Source organism: Aythya marila (assembly GCF_965140915.1).
Source record: "Aythya marila genome assembly, chromosome: 3".
Lineage (NCBI taxonomy): Eukaryota > Metazoa > Chordata > Aves > Anseriformes > Anatidae > Aythya > Aythya marila.
In genome coordinates this window covers 52,224,281-52,243,860 of record NC_139044.1, presented here as the reverse complement: position 1 = coordinate 52,243,860, position 19,580 = coordinate 52,224,281, and the positions used below count along the sequence as shown (strand labels likewise).

Genomic DNA, 19,580 nt, shown 5'->3' with positions numbered 1-19,580 from the left:
ACCCATGGAGGCATTGTGTGGGATCATTAAACCCCCTAACATGCACCTTGATATATCTTACTTTAGTCTGCTCAGTTCCAAATCTTTGACGCCGTAAAAGACTTGGAAAAAATAGGTAGGATCCCAAGAAAGAACAAAAAAATCCTACAAGCATGGAAATGTCTTCACTTTTTTTTTTTTTTTTTTTTTTTAAATTCACGTTTCAAAATTAAAAAAAAAAATCACATTTCAAACATAAGCTTTAAAAATTATGACCATTTAGTTTACTGAAAAGTGATAAAAGCAGCATATAAACACTGAATGTTTATTCATTTTATATGATCATAATGACATCTTTCCCAATGGAAGTGGAAGAGGAAAAAAAAAAAAAAAAAAAAAAAAAAAGACCCCAAACCAAAAAAATAATCATAGAATGATTAAGGTTGGAAGAGACCTTAAGATCACCTGGTCCAACCATCACCTTACCACCAATGCCATCCACTAAACCATGTCCCTAAGCACCAGGTCCAATCTTTCCTTCAAACCCAGGATGTCCAATCACCCCCCAGGATGGTGACTCCACTGCTTCCCTGGGTAACCCATTCCAAAGCCTGACACATAAATAAAACCCCTCCTCACAATTTATCTTTGGAATTCGTAACTATGAAGCTGAGCCAGAACCTGGATTAATTTGTCTACATGTATTTATGACATAAATGTACTCCGTTTATTTTCACAACCAAGAAATATAAACTGCCCATGGTGTAGGAAGAACTTCTGCACTCTGTTTGCTGCCATATTGTAAAGAAATAAAAGAAACATTTTAAACAACAGATTTTCACAGTTTTATTCTTAAACTCCTTAAGTAAGTCAGAGGTGATTTTCAACTTATATTTTTGCCTTAAATGAAAATAATTCTATACTTTTTCTCTGTATTTTAGATAAACAAAAGGCCTCTAAGCAAACAAAACATTTCACGAAAACTAGCAATTCTGTATAAAATTCCACTTTGGAATTATTATTTTATATACAGTTTAATTTTTTAGAATGAAAACATTTAATAGTGGTACACCCTGGGCAACAGAGTGAACATTTTCCTATGCTGACAGAGTACTAGAGATAAATATGCTTCACATCAAAGAACAAATTAAGTAGTTCAACCATGAATGCAAATACACTATGAACTTTAAAGCAACTATTTCAACAGCAACAGTTAAGTTTTATGGAACATTAGTAGTGCATGTAAAACAAAGTGGTTTAGAAATATTTTAGTTACACCGAGCCAAACAGTTAAGTATTTCCATTTTTGCTGAGAACATATGGAGCACCTATTGGTTTGGGAAATGATCCTCATAACAATTACACCAGTTGCACTAGGCTTAGTAAGTAGCTGTCATATGTATTTCGACAGATTCTCAATGCTTTTTAGGGTTTTGAAATTAACAAGAATATCGGTATTGTAACAAGGTAAAAAGTTTGAGACATGGCAGTATTAGGGAAAAAAATGTTGGTACTCTTGCATCTATTTCTTTCAAAACCTCACAGAATAAATAAGCTTTCAATATTCTTCAGTATTCTTTTCATTATTCTTCAATCAGTTTCCAGTCATACCATCAACTTATTTTCTAGATCAGTTTATTTTATAACAGCTCATCTTACAGCCTCAAATACATACAGACTTATTGTACATATCTTAACGTAACAAATTATGAAGTACTTGGTTTTTATACTAGCTTTTGCTGTGCCAGTGACCCTACTTCTCCCACTGTTTCATCACAGATGGAAGTCATTGTTATCTCTCAAGAACTGATTTACAAATACAGTTCCTCAAGAGGTAGCACACACACACAAAAAAATGTGTCAAAAGACATTGGTCTGTGGTGGTCCTTGGAATTACTGAAAATGCCCTTATTTCTGCTATAAATACTCAAATGGCACATGAAAGGAAAACCTCAAGAATTTGGGTATACGAATCAGTAGCTCCTGGGATATGTTGTAGAAGCATTTTGGGCAATTAGTTATAACTGATGTACAGAAGCAACTTTCCTGGTCAATCAAGAAAATAATTATGCTATAACGTATGCTATTATTATAACATATGCTTTATGCTGTCTAATAACAGTATATTCCACCTGAACAAAGTAGGCACAGGCTTCCCTTTCATGAAGTTGCACTTATACACGTAGTTAATGCTGAATACCTAGGAAAGCACTTCCTAAACAGATACACTATTTTCAACTAACCTATAGCTAACCCAAAAGCAGAGCACAGCGCCTCACCAGAGTACCAGTCCTGCTCCTACCTTGTAGCACAGGAGAATACAACACCGGCATTTCAGCATCGCTTCTTTTCTTTATGGGAAATCTGAATTTTATTTTTGTAAACTTTTTGTAACAGCCAACCAACAAATGGAAAAGTGTAATGCATATTCCACCCTGTCTGTAAATGACACTTTGCAGTTACAGCTCTAGAAGCCAAGCAATCAGGTATCTGGAAGTTATGTATGTGTATTCTTGATGTAATTAGGTCGCCACGCTAATAATTACAAAACCTTCCTTTGTGAGGGGTAAAAGACATGCTGACTTAATAGACTGCAAAATGAGTTACAACTTTCAAACCTCTCCAGCAGTTTAAGTGAGCACCTCAAAAATAATCCATCCAGAGAAGATCAGGTTCTTTCTGCTAATTATTTTGCTTCCTTGGACTAGGCAGGAAGTTTTCAATGCACCTATTCCACAACATCCACCTCTCTGCTCTTGACCCAAAGCTGTTGCTTCAAAGTGCATTTGAAACAAGTTAACAGCATTTTCAAAGATGAGAAACTGGGGCTCCAGTGCCCAGACTCATCGTATCATTTATGTATTTGATCAAAGCACCACAGCTGGAGCCCCCCTGAGCTCTCTCCAGACAGAGACAGGCCATCTGACCTTTAGCTCTCAACTGGATTTCTAACTTACAGTTATTCAAATGGTTTGGGATGGACGTGAATTCATCCTTTAGATGTAGTAAACCAGAGATACAAAGGAAATGACTAAGTTCAGGTCCCAAAACTAGAATCCCACCAGTATTTAGTATTGTATTGCCTCCTGAAATTCCTAGCATCTTAGTTTTTGACTATTTGACCTTGCAACTTTAAAATATGAATATACTTTCAGAAGCGAAAAGAAAGAACAACATGAACACAAATAACTGAAGTCATCAGCAACTGGAGCACGTTTATCCATTATATTGATCTTTATTATAGGAACACAGTATCTCATAGCACCAGCTGATTCTCTGCATGTCAGAATGGGAAACGAGACATTTTTTCCAGTGATTTCACTGACCAGAAGGGATTCCAGCTTCATTTTCAAAAGCTAAAATAGCTTTAGACCTACCAAAGTTTACTCTTGTCTTAGGTTAACCATTAAGTGCAGAAGTCTCTTTTAGTTCACCTTCCACCATCCAGCCATTCTAATTCCTTTGTCAGAGCACACGTTTCTTCAGTTCCAGAATGCAGCCAAGCAAGGCCGCTACAGTGCCCTCCTTTTTGTTGTGTAAGATTTCACTGTATCTATAAAATAGAAGATGAAGTTTCTCTACCTGTGGGCTACTCCTGTTCTCTGTAACATAACAACCTCGTTTACCAGCAGCAAGTTCTACTCATTTTAGCAGCTCCAGACAGCAGCATAGACAGAAAGACACATGCTATGGGAAATTTTGCTGTTTTCTAACTAACCTGCAGTTATCGCTGCCATCGCAGCCCTCTAAAAAGGCCCTATTTCAAACAACTAAAATAAGACAATAGAATCTATTTTTAATTTTTCCTTTAGAAACAGATATTGCATTTTCCCTTTCATGTCACTCTGAAAAAAAAAATCACTAAAATATTCCAAATTTTCCCCCAACTTCTGAGTGAGGTAAACTGAGACTGGGTTGGAGGAAAAGAAAATGGGACACAACTCTAATTAGCAGCAACCTATATGGCATGTGTATCTTTAGTATATATTGTACTTCTCAGTGCAACTGGGGTTATATTTCCCCCATAAAAAATGTGGCATCCTTCTTAAAAAAATACAAAGCACTATATTTGACAATAAGAATGTCGACAATTGAAAGAGGCAGCAATGCTTGAACCACCAACACTGGTGGTGGACAGGCCACCTTCAGTTCAAGTTTTTATTAAATCTAAAATCCAGTTAGCAAGGTAACTGTGTTTTGTTGTTGTTGTTTTTGGTAGAGATTCTTAGATAAATAAAACCTTCCCCACTCTTAAAATGGAATTGTCCATTTTCCTACTACCAGATGGGATAACTCCCCTCTTCCAAGCAAAATGGTTAGCAACATCCACTTCTATTTTAAAAATCAAAACTTAAGTTTAATTTTCAAATTTAGATTCAACATTTACCAGATATCACCCCAAAACTCTTCTCTTAATGTACTGCTATTTTCAAATAAGACAACCATTTAAAAAACAATGAAAGTACTTTGTCAATTGACACAAGCAGCACATAAAAAACAAATTATGTAAAAAGTAGAAGTAAACTCTTTCAGGCAGTTTTAAAATATGTTCCTGCAATGACCATATGCAAAATAATTCATTTGTGCTTTTGCTAAAACATTAGCTTTCATGCAATTCATGGCACATGGAGAACAAAATATCCTGAAGTGAGTAAATACATGCAAAGATGCAGTTGAGAAAACTGTTTCCAAAGCAGATTTTTCACTTGTTAGGCATAAACCCTCATACTCAATGATGAAGAAAAAAATTACGGACAACCAAATGTTCACCTTAAACATCTTCTGCTGACATTGGACAATAGGAACACAAAATATGTTGAAATGCAGTGATTTATGTAAACTGTGAACTTTTACAGAACACCAAAAAGTCTTTTGTGGAACAACAACAACAAATTGTTTGGAAGAAAAAGTGCAAACAAGAACAAAAATTTGCTGAAGCCAAGCATAGAACAGAGAAAGTTAAACTTTTTAACAAAGTTAAAACTTTGACTAAATCTATCTGCCAGAACATTAGGAACTGGAGTCAGAGAGCAGGATCAAACTGAACCACCCCATATTTCCCACTTATCATCCATTCAGGTTCAGAAGCCTGAATTTGTTCAGCTTGTCCAGGTTTCAGGCCGACCTGCGTGTCAGATTTCAGTGTTCTCAAACTACAGAGAGGTGCAGGATGAAACTTGTTCAAGGCCTGATGGAAAGGAACAGTGTGCTCCCATTTTCTATCTCCTGTTAATTTTCTATAGTTTAGATCGCCTTTAAAAAGAAGCAAGTTTGACTTCTGTAGATCAGCATACAAATCAGGAGCAACCTCAGCCATACTGGAAAAATCATGTGGCAAAGTCCAAAACATGTGATCATGGTAAACCCAAATGCCCTTTTTCAAATTGCCCTCCCAGTTAATCCCACATCTAGACATCCACATATGATTAGCTGCCTGAAGCTGTTTTATAGTCCAGTTAAAATCATTCTTTGTGGTATCTGACACATACCATGGAATACTTTTTCCATGGAAGTGGACTTCATCAGCTAGCTTTGATGATAACAGGAAGTCAGCTAACACAAAATCACTTACAAGTTCAAATCCAGCATTATCCAGGATTATATCAACTCTAACTTTACATTTATCTGTTTTTCTATTTTTGGCATTTTTAAGTAGTGACCAAAGCTTTTCCATATCATTCACTAAGACAAAAGGTACCATATCTTCCAGGCATTGTAGAGGACTAGATTTCTGAGAGCTGTCCTCACCAGCTGAAAAAGAAAGGTCACACTTATTGCCCCACAATGACACCTAGAATGAGGAAGAAACAAAAACATTTGGTAAGTTTCATTGTAGCTACATTCTAAACTTTGCAAGTACTTAAAGATTTTTGTTTATTTCTTTTTTAGGGACATGAAGGCTCTGACTCCACATTTTCCTCCAAGCTTTAATAGAAATCAACTTCTTGTGCAAATATCTCAACACAGAAAAAAAAAAAAAATCTTGGAAGGAACCAAACAAGGCTCTGCATTTATGTAGGCATCAGAAACATGCATCAGAACTGACAAAGATGGAAGATTCAGAATAATGTAAACACACTGATTGGAAAGCTTTATAAATTGTGTTCTCCACACTATAACTCCAGAAAACATCAGTGGGAATAAAAAAAAAAAAAAAAACAGTAATAAAACATGATTGATTTATTACATGAAGACAAATAAGAACTAGAACTAGTACTCATTTACGAAAACATAAAAGTGTTTTAAGTACACTCTAATGAGCTTCTAATAGTTTTGTCATATAGTTCATGTGCACTGGTGCCAGTGAACGAACTTACCATAATCCTGTGATATTCTGTATTCTATCCAAAGGCATTTTTTTTCCGAGAACAGTGCAGTTATAAACTTTTAAACCACTTCTGGCCCAAACTGACATCTAGCTTATTTCCAAAAGTCTAAAGCTTTTAAAGTGTCAGTAAAATTAACTGTTTTAAAATTCTATAGTTAAACAACAAAAAGTCCCTCTGGAACTCAACATAACATTTATTTTAGAGATACTGTTTCCTGAGAGAGAATATGCTGGGTTTTCAAATACACAATGAAGACCAGCAGTATAAGGAAAACATCAAACAAATACTTCCAGTGTAGTGATACAGTATGGCCATCAGGATTTCATCACACCCTTACAAACAAACAAACAAAAAAGAACAAAAAAGCTTCTTTTTTAAAAAAAAAAAAAAAAAAATTCTCAATGAAATTCAGATTCTTTATACCCTCAAGGTTTCATTTGCTACAGAGAAGGGATATTTTAAAGTTTTGTGTAAAGTCTAGTGTAAACTACAAGTTTACCTGCAGTAGCTTTAAAAATTCCTCCTGAAGTTGCTTCTCATCTAGATCTTTGATGTTTTTAAGCAGTTCTTGAAAGTAAGTGCATAAGGCAATAATAGCCCCTTGGGATTCGAAGAAATTTTGAGCCTTTCCTTCTTTAAATACATCAAAGTTGTCAATAGGTGGGCTAAAAGTAAGCAGAGAAAGAGTATATTAACATACTTTCCACATTTTCCAAGACAGCACTTGAAATACATGAAAACGCAAGCTCAGAGCTCAGTGGTTTTAGACTGCGTAATAGCCACTGATTATGCAGTTTTAACTTGTCATAGTGAATTCTTAGGCATCTGAATAAAAGCTTGATAACACACCTTACTAAACCAAATAGCATACAGGACATCTTCATATTTTTAGCAATTCTGAGAGTGAATAAGTGTTCAATCCCTGCTGTAACAATTTTAAACTCCATTCTTTGTATACAAAGGACTAAAATTATAATATGCAAGTGAACAAACATAGTGAATTGCTGACCCAAACTGCATTCGTGCCTACTGAAGTATATTTCCCATACCAAAGTCTCTTACAGTAATGTGATGTCATTCTTATGAAAGCTTTTATCTAGGACTTTTGAAAATTAACACGACAAAGATGACAAAATAATGCAGCTCTTGGACTATATAAGAAATAGAAACTCGTTATGTAATAAGAATCATATTTGCTGTTACATGTTTTAACAAATGATTGAACCTCTATCCAAACATATGCTTAAGAGCAGCAAAATAATAAAGACTGAGAAATTTAAAGCTTACTAATGAAGAGCATCTGTTTGTTTTAGTACAATCCAAAACATCCATCTCAAATTTGAACTTTCAAGAGTTCCAATGGCCTGATATAGCAGTAGAAACAAGGAAACCCATTACTATGTTTCCATCTCTGTAATACTAAGAACAGGTACTAAGAACACTATGCATAAAGTATCTCCTCTTATTTTATTTCATTTTAGACAGCAGCAGGCAATTAAACTGTTCATTCCTACCCTGTTACATTGTACTGGCACCTCTCCACAGTACCAGCACAACAAACTTTTCCTTCGAAGTTATTTTTAATCAGGATCAGCTCCCAAAGTCTGATGCAACACATGGCCTGCAAACCCTGCTGTAACTAAGATGATGGTGTAGAATGAACGGGTCCATTGCAGTAAGAACTTCAGATCTCAAGCAGCAGAACAAGTTAGAATGCCCAACATGGTGGTGGCACTCCTATTATGTATTTTAGATGAACGTGCACCTTAAGAGATAATTCTAAGCTAACAAACCTTTTAGAGATGTTAAATCGCTTTGAGACCCTGCTCTACATTAGTCTGCAAGGGCAAGCTATGCAGTCTACATGAAAACTCAAGTTTGACTAAGTTGCAGAAACCGAATCATAACAAATGACAATAAACCTCAAAATCTACTGAATAAATATTAATTTTAAATCTGAGGTGCAAAACAAGGGAAAAGGAATATGGAAATACTTAAAACTTTTTTATTTTTGTATATCTTAGTCCCCAGGTGTCTTCCTTTCTCCTAAAATTAAAAGGGGGCAGAATAATGTTTTGCAGAGTAATACACCAAGCTAGTAAATACTTACTTCTGTGCTAACGCTGCATGAATTCTTCGATACATGTAACACTCTACATATAACCAAGGAGACTGAAACCAACTTGGTCCTCCATTTCCATTTGATAAATTTCGTTGGTAGTCAAGGTATTGGTTCCACAGCGTGGCGTCAGGCAGCTCATCTTCTAATGGAGTCACTGGTTTGTCTGTTTGAAGTTCATTCCGTAATTTGGAAAGGAAAGATATAGCTCTCTTCTCTGCTTCAACGCCCTTCTGCAATAAGTGAAGAACAAAAGTTCCTATTCTGAACATTTATTCCTGTAGAAACGCAGACCAGGTTTTCAGGAATAAGCAAGCAATAAGCTTCAATTGCCACATACAAGTCCCTGAAAAATCAGAGCTTGATTCAGCCAAACACATTTGGGTAAATGATTCTCATTTTATGCATATGCTCCTAAAGTGAATCACGCATTGGACTTCTTTCTAGATCAGATCTTTTGGTCATTAGAGGGCAACAGAAAAGTGAAACTGCCATCGTCAGAAGATGCTAAGTCTATTAGCTATAGCATCATTAAAAAGAAAAAGAGGGAGAAAAAAAAAAAAAAAAAACAAGGCAAGGGCAGACCAGAAATATCGGAAAAAGGTAGGACAGGAAGGTGAATTATGAAATGTATGAAAGAAAGCTACAAGAAAGGTGGCCAAGAAGAATAACAGATAAAAAAGAATAAGAAAGCCAAGCAATGACCATAAAAATAAATCAGTAAAAACAAACCATAGAAGGGGTCTCAACAGTTAGGGGGGGAAAAATCAGGCAAAAAGACACCTTACTCTTACCTCACCATGTTCTTCAAAGAATTCATTTTTATGTCGATGCAGAGTATCAATAGTTCTTGTGAGGATCTGGGGCAGTCTGTCTTTGATTGTAAAATATGCGAATGATCTGAAAAGGAGAAGATCAAAATTTCCTTACTGAGAGGAAATGATAAAGTATCTTCTATTTTGAAATAAACATAATGTCTTAAAAATATGTTTGTGTACTTTTATAGTAGTTGACATTTAGAAAAAAAGATATGAAATTGGTTGGGTTCTTAGGTTGACTTTTGGAGAAGTCTTTTCGGGGAAGAAAACACTAACTGACTAACCCTAACAGAGGTAAAAAATGTAGTCAATTCCAGGCTAAAATACATTCTCTAGTTGTGGTTAGGCAGATGTAAAGATAGGTAAATTTAAAATTAAGAGCCCAGAGCAACATGTAATGTTTAGATATACTGCAATTGTACTGATTTTACAATCACAAAATCCACAGTGCTTGCTCCCAATATATAAATTCATATATAAATAGATAGATTTACAGCTACACAGGTAGATTTAGCACCACGTCCAGCCTCTCCTTGAACACCCCCAGGGACGGTGCCTCCACCACCTACTGGGCAACCCGTCCCAGTGCCTGGCTGCTCTTTCTGAGCAGAAATGTCTCCTCATTGCCAGCCTGAACCTCCCCTGGCACAGCGTGAGGCCACTCCCTGTGTGCCAACGGTTTTACGGTGGCTTTGTTTGCTGGGAAGGGCACCGAGGGAGACGTTAACACGGAACTTTACCCCCCCCCGCGGAAGGCCTTCTGAGGCCCAGGCCCAGGCCCAGCCCGCAGCGCCGCCTGCCGGCGCCTCACCGCAAGGCCCCGTCTGCAGCGCTCCGAGGGCCGCCCCCCAGCTCCGCCCCGCCCCGCCCCGCTCTGCCCGGCCCCGCCCCGCCCGGCGCCATCCGCCGGCCCCGCCGCCCCTTCCACCGCTTCTCCGCGGGGCCGGGAGCCGCGGCCGAGCCCCGCTCTGCCCCCCTCAGCGCCGCCCACGGGACGCACCCCTTGAACCTGCCCGACAGCGGCACCGGTAGGGCCGTTACCGGCAGCGCCGTCCCCGCCGCCGCCATCTTGTCCCGCCCCCCGGAAGCGGGGCGCGGCGGCCGGACGTTATTGGCGCGGCGGGCGGCGGGCGGCGGCGGCGGCGGGGCCCGGCGGCCGGGGGGCGGGGCCGCGGCGAGCGCGGCGGAGAGCGGCGCGACCCCTCCCCCACCCCCCCTCCGCCTCCTCCTCCCCCCCCCCCCTCAGGTCAGTGCTGGCGCGCGCCGGGAACCGCCTCGCCCCTCCCCGCCCGCCGCGGCGGCGGCGGAGGCAGAGGGGGGGGGGGGGGGAGGGAGGGAGCGGGCTGGCGGCCGCCGCCCCGCGCTGCGGAGAGGGAACGGGCCGGTGGGGGAGGCAACGGGGGAAGGGGAGGAGATGGGGAAAGGGGAACGGGGCCGTTTCCTGCCCCCCCCACCCCCGGTGTCAAAGCCTCAAGGTCGCGGCTCGCTGACACACACACACACACCCACACGCAGCTCCCCGCGCACCGCGGCGGCTGGAGGAGGACAGGCCGGGCGTCGTGGTTCGCCCCGCGCCCCCGTACCCGCCCGCCCGGCCGGCCCCGGGCGAGGCGCCCCCCGGTAGAGGCGCCCCTCAGCCGCCGCCTCAGGGGGGCGCCGCGGCCTCGCCGCCGGTTCTTACGCGCCGGGCGTCTGATTGGCTGCCTGGCGGGCTATGTCCCGCCCTCCTGCGGCGGGCAGCCAATGGGAGCGCGGCTCCGCCGTGCCTCAGCGAGGCGCTGCCGCCGGGCCGGGTGATGGCGGCGCGGCCCGCTGGGGCCTCAGCGCCCCGCTGGTCACGGGCAGCGTGCGCGTAACCGCCTCATGGGCCCCGTAACGTGCCGAGCAGCAAGCACATAAATCCTAAATGCCTAAATCACATCAATGCCTAGTGTCAATTACCCGTCCTGTGGCACCCCGGAGGAGCACCGTGACCCTTTTTGTGGAGCTTCTCCTGACAAAAGAATGGGCGTTTCGGCCGTCACGCAGTATCGGTGCTGTTAGCGGCCGTTTACGCTGGGTTTGGAAAAATATCCCTAAACAGACCCATTTTTTTTTAAATCATGGAGCTCCACGGGTTTTCTTTATGCTACTATCTTCCTGAAAATGGATTCTCTGTCGCCAGGGGAACGCTCCTGGCTGACAGAAGCAGGGGAGGGCAGGGACGCGGCGCTGCGAGCCCTCAGCAAGCGCAACCCGCCCCTGGAGGAGCCCAGCCTGCGGACGCTCGCAGAGATCACTTAATCAACACCCACAGCGCAGCACAAATACGCTCAGGAGCTAGATTTTGTGCTGGATTGACAGCCTAACAGTGCGTGTTTCCGTCAGCGCAGGTGGATCCGCAGGCAGCCCGTGCTGCTCCGTTGTGTAACGGCGGGATCGAGGCCGCAGCCTGGTTTAGGGGCCTCTCGCGTCAGTCGTGACAGGCGAGCGGAGCTGGATCCGTGCTGGGCTGTCAGCAGCGTAGTCATGGCAGCTGCTGTGGGTCAGTATGCGTTTTCTGTAGGTGACATTGCCACATGAACGCACAGCAATCTAATTGTTGTTTCTGCTGTGTTAAAATAATGGTGCTCGCAGTCTCCCCTGCGAGGTGATTTCTTCCCCTTAAGGTGAGTGCTTGCCCATGAGTCGTTTTTTCAGTGGAGTTGCTGAGAGCACAGACCACTACACAGCGCGAACAACAGAGGGGAAAGGATACCTGGTCACATACTGACATAGCAACCAACGCTACTACTGTGTATTGCAAGCACACAGTTCATTAACATGCTTTAATCTTAATTAGAGTATGTCCATAGCATTGAGAAAAAGCTTTTTAGAGCCATCACTGTTTGTGTGTAGGAGTACTAATGCATTCAAAAGGAGTATGGGTCACCTTTTAGCTAAGGGACAAATAATAATATTTCTTTCCAAAGGGTTGATAGAGGATTTTGTTTCTTTCTTTTGAATGCAGTTCTGAGGGAAGCAATGAGACTGAAACTTCTGCGCCTTCAGGCTGGATCTTTCCACTCTTTAACAACCATATGCCGACACCAAACCTTTAATAGAACTGGACCTCCACTACCAAAGCTGCATAATGAACTTGACAGGACAGCAAGGAAGATTGGGAATTTGTTTGCTCTGAAAACTGCTTCTTCTTCTTTGACAAGTCGATGTGTGCAAGTGAAGAATTGGCAATTGATCCAAGGAAATGTATCAGCTTTGGGAAAAAATGTTCATTATCAGAGCAGGGAGATGTTTTGTCCACCCTGGAAACATTTTGGTATGGCAGCAATGGGAAACTACAAGCTCAATACGGAGCATATTAAAAGGCTTTGGAACATGTCACCAAGATTTCACTCGATTGTAGCAGCTTCTAAAATTATTCCAAAACAGAGTAACCAGGCAGTTAAGAGGCCACCAAAGGCACCGAGGACCAAGCAGCCATCCAGAGCTAACCAGCCACTACCATCAGACATGGAGGTAAAGAATACAATTTGCATTCTATATAATATTAAGGGAACTTCCTCAGCTTCATTTACGTTCACATTTGGGTTTAGATTAAAATTTTAATGCAATTAACATATTTATTTGGTGAAGAAGATTTCGTTGTTTACCTGACTCTGGCCACATAGAGAGGTCAGAACTCTACAAACAGGAACAAACTTGATAGAAACTATTGTGTCTGGTATTTTGAAGACAAAATAGAGAGGTACTAGCAATATGGGACGAAAGTGGAAGGAAGAGAGTTGGTTATTAAAATGGAAAGACATTAAACCCTTAAAAATGTTTTAAGCTAGTTCAATATTTAGGAGAAAAATCCAGCTTTTGGAGTAACTCAACTTTCCCTGGGCATCCTGCTTGCCCAATTCTGTCCAGTTCTAAGGCTTTGTTCTATGTCTAATAGAAATCAAGATGAAAGTAGATAATAAAGAGCTTATAAATATTCAGATTAGATTTCAGAAGCTTTTGATTTAGGCTGTATTCTCAAGTATTGCTGCTTTTTTTTTTTATAAGCAGTCACAGTATTTCAAACTATAGTGAAATAGCTTTAATACTACAGCAAAATTATTTCAATTTTATTCTTAGTGATAAAAATAAGTTCTTCTAGGAGTATCTGGATGGAGATCATAACACTTAGTATGTGAAGCCTCACAGTATTTCAGAGAAGATCATTTCTGTTCTGTCAGTGGCAGAACTGAGGTGCAGACATAGCCTGCGTTACTTGAGGAAGATTATTCCAAGTGTAGAAATAGCACCTGGATCACCAGACTACTAGAACTACAGAGTAACTTCATCAACAAAACATTTGGGATAAACTCAGATCTATAGGATAAGTAAGTGGAACAGCGCATGCTTGTAGCTCTTAATCCTTAAGACACGTCTTTGAAAGCCTTTACCACTAGCCAAAGCAGACTGAGTGTACTTAAATATAACATCTACAAGGAAAAAATCCTGGTGTCAGAAATGTTACTGTTCTCCTCGAGCTACCATAACAGCAGAGTTCCAGGGTATTGTTAACAAAATAGTGCTATAGACGAGACTGGGACCAGCACTGTGATTTCAGAAGCAGCTTCTGCATTGCAAAATCTGCCTATTGCATATCTGCTGAATGTGAGCACCGAGGTCTTAATGCTTGCCTTCTACTCATGCAAACTCCATTTAATGTTTTGTATGATTATCAGGAGTAAGATTTAATGTGATACCGAGGCTCCATTGTAGAAAATTTAGTTCCCACTTGAGTTTTCCTATTACTCTGAAAACAGAAAATGAAGAATTTTAGTCCTAAATCACCACATGCTGTTTTAAGCTTGTTATTTGTACTATGACATTATATGTAGAGGTTACTTCCTTTTTTGTGGGGTGGATTGAAGTGACATTTCTTAATTAGATTTTTGAGGTTTCTGAATGGCAGTATGAAATGCTAACAGTTTTTGTTTGACATTTTCATTTACATGTGTAGAAGTAATATGCACTGCTATTTTTACTGCTATTTTTACTTTTTTTCACTGTGAAGAGATGGAGAAAATTCTGCCTGATAAGAAAGATCATTATTATTTCATTACAGAAATTGCATAAACTCGGGCCTAACAAAGCATTTTCTATTTTTGAATAAACCCTTTGTGGTTTTGGCAAATACACAGCTCCATTTTCAGAGGTACTTGACATGCTGTCACCCTGACTGTGCACAGGCTGATAGTACTTTGGAACAAGCATTTTTTTTTTTTTTAACCTGTTTTTGTACTTCCTTATAGGTACTTAGTATAAAGAGTTAACTTAAAGATGCGACCGTTTTATGTACTATGACTAATACAAGTACAGCAAACAGAGAGGCCCTGTGTTTTTTTTCAACATGCCATCATTATTCTCTAAATCCTTTGTCACAAAAAAGCTGATCCTGTCTTCCTCTACATGTGGTGGGGGAACCAAGAACCCTCCAGTAACACAGGCCCTATTTCCACTGCAGTTGCCTGAGAGCTGGCTGCTGTGTCCCTTCCTTCATAGTCTGCCTCTGGAGACAGCAGCTCTAGACCCACTCTGAAGGTTTTCAGTTAGATGAACCCTGAGGATCTCTGGCTTCTGTTGGGAAGGGCCAATAACACCTTCCTTTTGCCGAATTGTCTGTGAATAAGCTCCTTCCCACCCCTTGCCTGCACTCCTTCATGTGCTGCCTGCAGCTGGAATGCCAAGCACCAGTAGTGATAAATGGTCGGAGACCAGTTCTTCAGGGTAGGTGGAAGAGTTGCTTTAAAGTGGTAACTGGTTTAGTCAGTCCCTCGGTGGCTAGTGCCACGACTCGGGTTAGTTACTGATACTGCAAGGTCTGAAGGCATGAGAAGCCTTTGAGCTGATTTTTAATGCTATGGCCATATATACTCTAGAAAAAGCTTGAAACTCAAGTAAAGATGTGGTTGCTGGTGTCCTGGAGGCAAAGACTGATTCCTGTGGTGGCATGAGGGTTAAGTTCATCTTGCAGGTTTTCTTTGTTCAAAATTTCTGTATGCTTAAAATGAAAGAGATGGATGGATTAACCAGAGAATGATGGTTCCTGTGCAGTTGTTGGGGGCATGATGATATGGAGAACGAGGTGCTGAAGTAGTTAGGATGGCTAATGTGATAGTTGCTGTGGGGCTCTGAGTTGAACCTGAGTGAATCCCCAGGCACAGCCAGGAAGCAGGGGGTGGCAAGTGGCTGGAGTTGGTGTCAGCAGGACAGACTTTCCATTCTGTTCAGGCAAGCGTGTAGGTGAGGGTGTAACAGGCTGCACGGGATGAAGGTTTACCGGCCTAGCTCGCCAGCCACAACCTACGGGTAACAAGTCAACACCTGAATGTTAGGATTAGCTGAATCACTCGTTAGCTTACAGACATCTCTGTTCCATCTCCATCAACTATCATGGGAGAGTAGATTTCTAGAGTGTCTGTGGATGCACAAATTTTAGGTACCTTAAACTCTATAACCAGTCCAAATGTTCCCCACCAAACAAGAGTTTAGTAAACGGGAAACAGTGCACTGTTACTTTTTTTTTTAAAAAAAAAAAAAAAAAAAACATACTGCATATTCAAACTGCTGATTCAGGCACCTAGTCTTGGCAGCCAGCTTCTGATGCTAACTACAGTCTTTGCCTGGAAACTAAAATCACAGCAGTAGATATAGTGTGTCCTCTAGTGCATCTGCCTTGAAATGAACAATAACAAAATTAACTGCGGAAAAGTATAGAGCAGGATAAAGACTTTCAGATTATTACTAGCTAGATTACAGTATATTTCCTGAGTAGATACTGAGAATGTTGGTTGCTTTTTTTTATAGATGATATGGTAATAATGTAACTTTTCAAAAGTACTGCAGCAAGGAAACTGAAAATACATTTCTGTTCAACTGTTGACTCAGCCTAGTCATGGAAATACGTCTACAAAATTGCTGTCTGAATACTGAATTAGTTTTAAAGTGTATTTTCTGTTAGTGGTCACTGAACTAAGATGACATGTAAACCAAACTGTAGAAATTATAACAGAAAGTTAACGTGAAAAAAGAAAATGAAGTTAAGTGCATGGCCTTGCTCCCAATCAGTGGTGGTGGGCCCCCTTCAGGGGCAAAACACCTCCTCAGGTGTTGCAGTTTAGTGTATGAGTGCAGCGAGAAAGTCATTCAGATTTGAAGTGTATTGTGGGTATAAATGCTTGCAGATGGGAACAGCTCTTTTGTTGGTTTGTTGTTAGTTACATCCCCCTTTGTATTAGTTACAAAAAGCTGGAAAGTGGCGGACCCGCAGTGAGAAGCATTGCTGTCTGGATATCTTCCATTGCAGTGTACTGAAGAATATTATCATGGGAAATACAGGGTATCAGAACGAAGAAATCCCCTTAAAATGAGGAGTAGAGTTCGTAGGTCGGTTTATGGTGACCTGTCGGATTAATCAGGAAAGCTTTTACACAGATGACTTTCTGATGCCTTTGCCATGCGTGAGTCAGTCCTGCTGCAAGTCAGCATCCCTTTTCCTCACGTTCTTGCAGTGTGCCAGTTATTTGTTCCACTACAGCATTTTATTTCTTTTAGGCTGTGGGATCCTGAGACAAACTGGCTGTTGCATTCAGCTCGGCTGTGGTTTCAGCCGAGGCCGTGTTGTTAGCACAGGATTCCCCTCAGAGAGGGGTTGCTGATCTGCAGCATCCGCAGCTGGCCCTGACCTGTGGCTCTGTGCTGTCCCCAGAGCTGCCTGCACAGCCAGGTCCGTCCTGGGCAGGATGGGACCAGACTGCTGCTCTGGGAGCTTGTGGTGCTTCCTAGGCAGGCAGGGGTGTTTCAGCTCCAAGTGTCTTCGCAGGTCTTTAAGCTGCTGTTGAGGGTGTCTTGCTTTTGGTTTTGATGGTCGACCGTGTATATCATAGGGTTTAGGATGCGAGAGCAACTGCAGCTCTCCTGTTAGAGCATTTCTCTGGCATTCAGGGCAGAAGGGCTCAGTTCGTGGCTCTGTCACACAGGTTTTTGGTGTGACTGACTCACATTACGTGGTTTGGTCTCTCTGTGAACTTTGGCTAGGTTTTCTTCCCCACTTAGCAGGGAGTAACCTCATTAGTAGTTGTACACGAAGCAGACAGCGTAGCAATGCTGATCAGTAGAAAAGAATGAATAAATGAAAAGTGTCACTCTCGTGATTAATTTGAGGCAAACGTGAATGTGTCTTATGAACATCTTGCTTCAGCCTTTCCCTAACTCAAATCTTTGTTCCTTTGGCACAGAATCTGATGCAGTGCACAGCCTTTGCAACAGCAGATGAGTATCATCTTGGTAATCTGTGTCATGACCTGACTTCACATGGATATGTTGAAATAACAAGTTTGCCTAGAGGTAGATTTTTAAAACATCTTAAAAACAATATTATATCTCGTTAAATGAAATACGGGTGAGGTAAATAATTTTTACAACTTCACATATTCTTATTGTGTTAATACCCTGGAATACATCTTGGTACTTGTAATATACAGGTAGCTCTATCTAAAAGTTCCATTTACTTTAAAAATAAATAAATAAGCCTTCCAGAATAGCAGTATAACCAGCTCTTGCTATTACCATATGATGATTTTTTCCTCAAATTACTGTTACACTAAATTATTGAAAACTTAGTCCTAGAAATGCATTCAAGAAAAATATTTTTGAAAATTTCTAATACTAAAAATATGGCTTTTCAAGAAATCTGCCAACTGAAAATTTTCTGAAAGTTTATTTTAATCAGTGTTTCAGTACGTGATGCCATGGTGCTTCGTCTGCCAAGCAACATTGTAATTGGAAGTGTTGCACCTTCTTTCCATACCCAAACTTCTATTAATGTAAATCACTGACGGTTGGAGGCACGCAAGAGCGAGTCTTGCTGACTAAGTGCAATGTAAAAGAGATGCACATACCAATTTAATTCTGGTAAAGAGAACGCAGTTGATACTTCATACTGGCCAAACATACTCTAGCTGGATGAGTCCCTGCAGCAAAGTAATTGATTCTGGTTCTGTTCGAAGTATCTCTGAAGAGTTGGGAAAGTATGGCGTGGAAATAGCTGCAGGATGCTCCAGGAGAAAAACAAATGGAGCTTTTTATAGCTTAACGAACCCGATGCCCCAGAACAGCTGCGATTTTCGTATGTTGGCAGTAGATTTATTTATTTTTTGTGAATGAACAGATTATATAAAGCTAAGAGGAATGACAAATATTGTTTATGTGCATTTCAGTAGAGGTTATCAAATACCTGGCTGACTCTCAAACACCCAGTAAACCAGCTGTGATAATAATCCAGTGGATCTTTTTAAATGCAAGATTTAGTAATGGCTGTATTTCTCAGAAAGGTGAATGTGGAAAGAGAAGGTGCTATATAATACAGGCATCATTTTCCTTTGTAGTTAGTTCCTTTGTGTTAAAGCAACACTGGTTTCACTGCTTCAGAATAGAAACTTTGTACAATCCTCAGCACGACTGAGTTACTGTAACGCAAATGGTGCTGTTGCTGGTACTTTACCTTGAAAGTGTGAGCTTTGCCAGTTCTTTCATTTATTCCTGGTGTGTTTTTGACTCCTTACAATAGACACTCTGCCAGAAGTTTGGAGGAAGTAAGGAAAGGATGTTTGATTGTGCCAGCAGATGTGACGTTTTGTGGTGGTTGACACGTGGATGTAGCAGTGCTAAGTCACCAAGCTGAATGTTACATCTTGGAAACTTGAGAAGTACTGGCACATAGAAACCTAAATTAGAAAACTTTGTGTGGATTTGTTGCTTTGTAGCGTTCTCCCTATTTTTATTTTTTTTTTGACCCCTTTAAAAACATTTTAGTCTGACACTGTAGCACTATTTTTAAGGGACCAAATTCACATTCACTGTACATGTTCTAGCTGGAGGGGATTGATAAAGTAAGAGTGATATTTGAAAAGGCAAATGAGGAAAATGCAGACAAATGTTTCTTTTGTGGTGAACTCCCACTTCACACCCAAAGCTCACTCCAGTGATTCATCGAGTCATATGTTTCTGAATTGGAATAGCAAGTGAAAGAGAGATCTTTGAAGAGTTCATACAGACCAACTAACTGCATGGTCTTGAGTTGTGTGTTAGCAAAAGTATGGCCAGTATTCAGTCATCTCTTCCTGCCTGCTTAGGCTGCCTGGCCTCTCTGACTTCAGCAGTAAAGCAAATGAAGGAGTTCATACCCAGACCTAAATTGGTGCATTGGTGATTGCTTTGTGATATTTATGCAAAGGGGTTGAGCTTTTTAACGCTTAGGTGTTAGGCCTTGCAAATTTGTCTTTGCAGAGTCTCAGCTCACAATAGAGGTGGGAGGTT

At 41.0% G+C, this 19,580-nt stretch overlaps 2 protein-coding genes across 3 annotated transcripts in view; one reads left to right on the top strand and one right to left on the bottom strand.

Moving 5' to 3' along the window:
• Positions 1-822: 822 nt before the first annotated feature.
• Positions 823-10,456, bottom strand: ARMT1 (acidic residue methyltransferase 1). Its single transcript, XM_082756595.1, has 5 exons — positions 10,246-10,456; positions 9,222-9,327; positions 8,419-8,660; positions 6,808-6,973; positions 823-5,770 (listed from the first exon to the last, which is right to left on the bottom strand). The coding sequence occupies exons 1-5, from the start codon at positions 10,311-10,313 to the stop codon at positions 5,003-5,005; spliced, it is 1,350 nt and encodes a 449-aa protein (XP_082612721.1). The 5' UTR covers positions 10,314-10,456; the 3' UTR covers positions 823-5,002.
• RMND1 (required for meiotic nuclear division 1 homolog) overlaps positions 10,402-19,580 on the top strand; it is a 21,944-nt gene continuing 12,765 nt past the window's right edge. The window contains exons 1-3 of one of the 2 annotated variants that reach the window (XM_082756594.1): positions 10,402-10,491; positions 12,235-12,743; positions 17,501-17,609. In XM_082756594.1, the coding sequence (XP_082612720.1) occupies positions 12,249-12,743; positions 17,501-17,609 (604 nt within the window). In that variant the 5' untranslated portion in view covers positions 10,402-10,491; positions 12,235-12,248. Of the gene's footprint in view, positions 10,492-11,553; positions 11,770-12,234; positions 12,744-17,500; positions 17,610-19,580 lie in introns of those variants that run through there. The other variant, XM_082756593.1, reaches the window with a different exon arrangement.

What these genes read in the sequence shown, in the direction of transcription:
- ARMT1 (XM_082756595.1), bottom strand. Translation starts at nt 10,313, where the DNA reads ATGGCGGCGGCGGGGACGGCGCTGCCGGTAACGGCCCTACCGGTGCCG. An exon ending in CTGTCGGGCAGGTTCAAGGG is followed by an intron (nt 9,328 to 10,245) that starts GTGCGTCCCGTG and finishes TCTCCTTTTCAG; the next exon opens with ATCATTCGCATATTTTACAA. An exon ending in AATTTTTAAAGCTACTGCAG is followed by an intron (nt 5,771 to 6,807) that starts GTAAACTTGTAG and finishes TCCTCATTCTAG; the next exon opens with GTGTCATTGTGGGGCAATAA.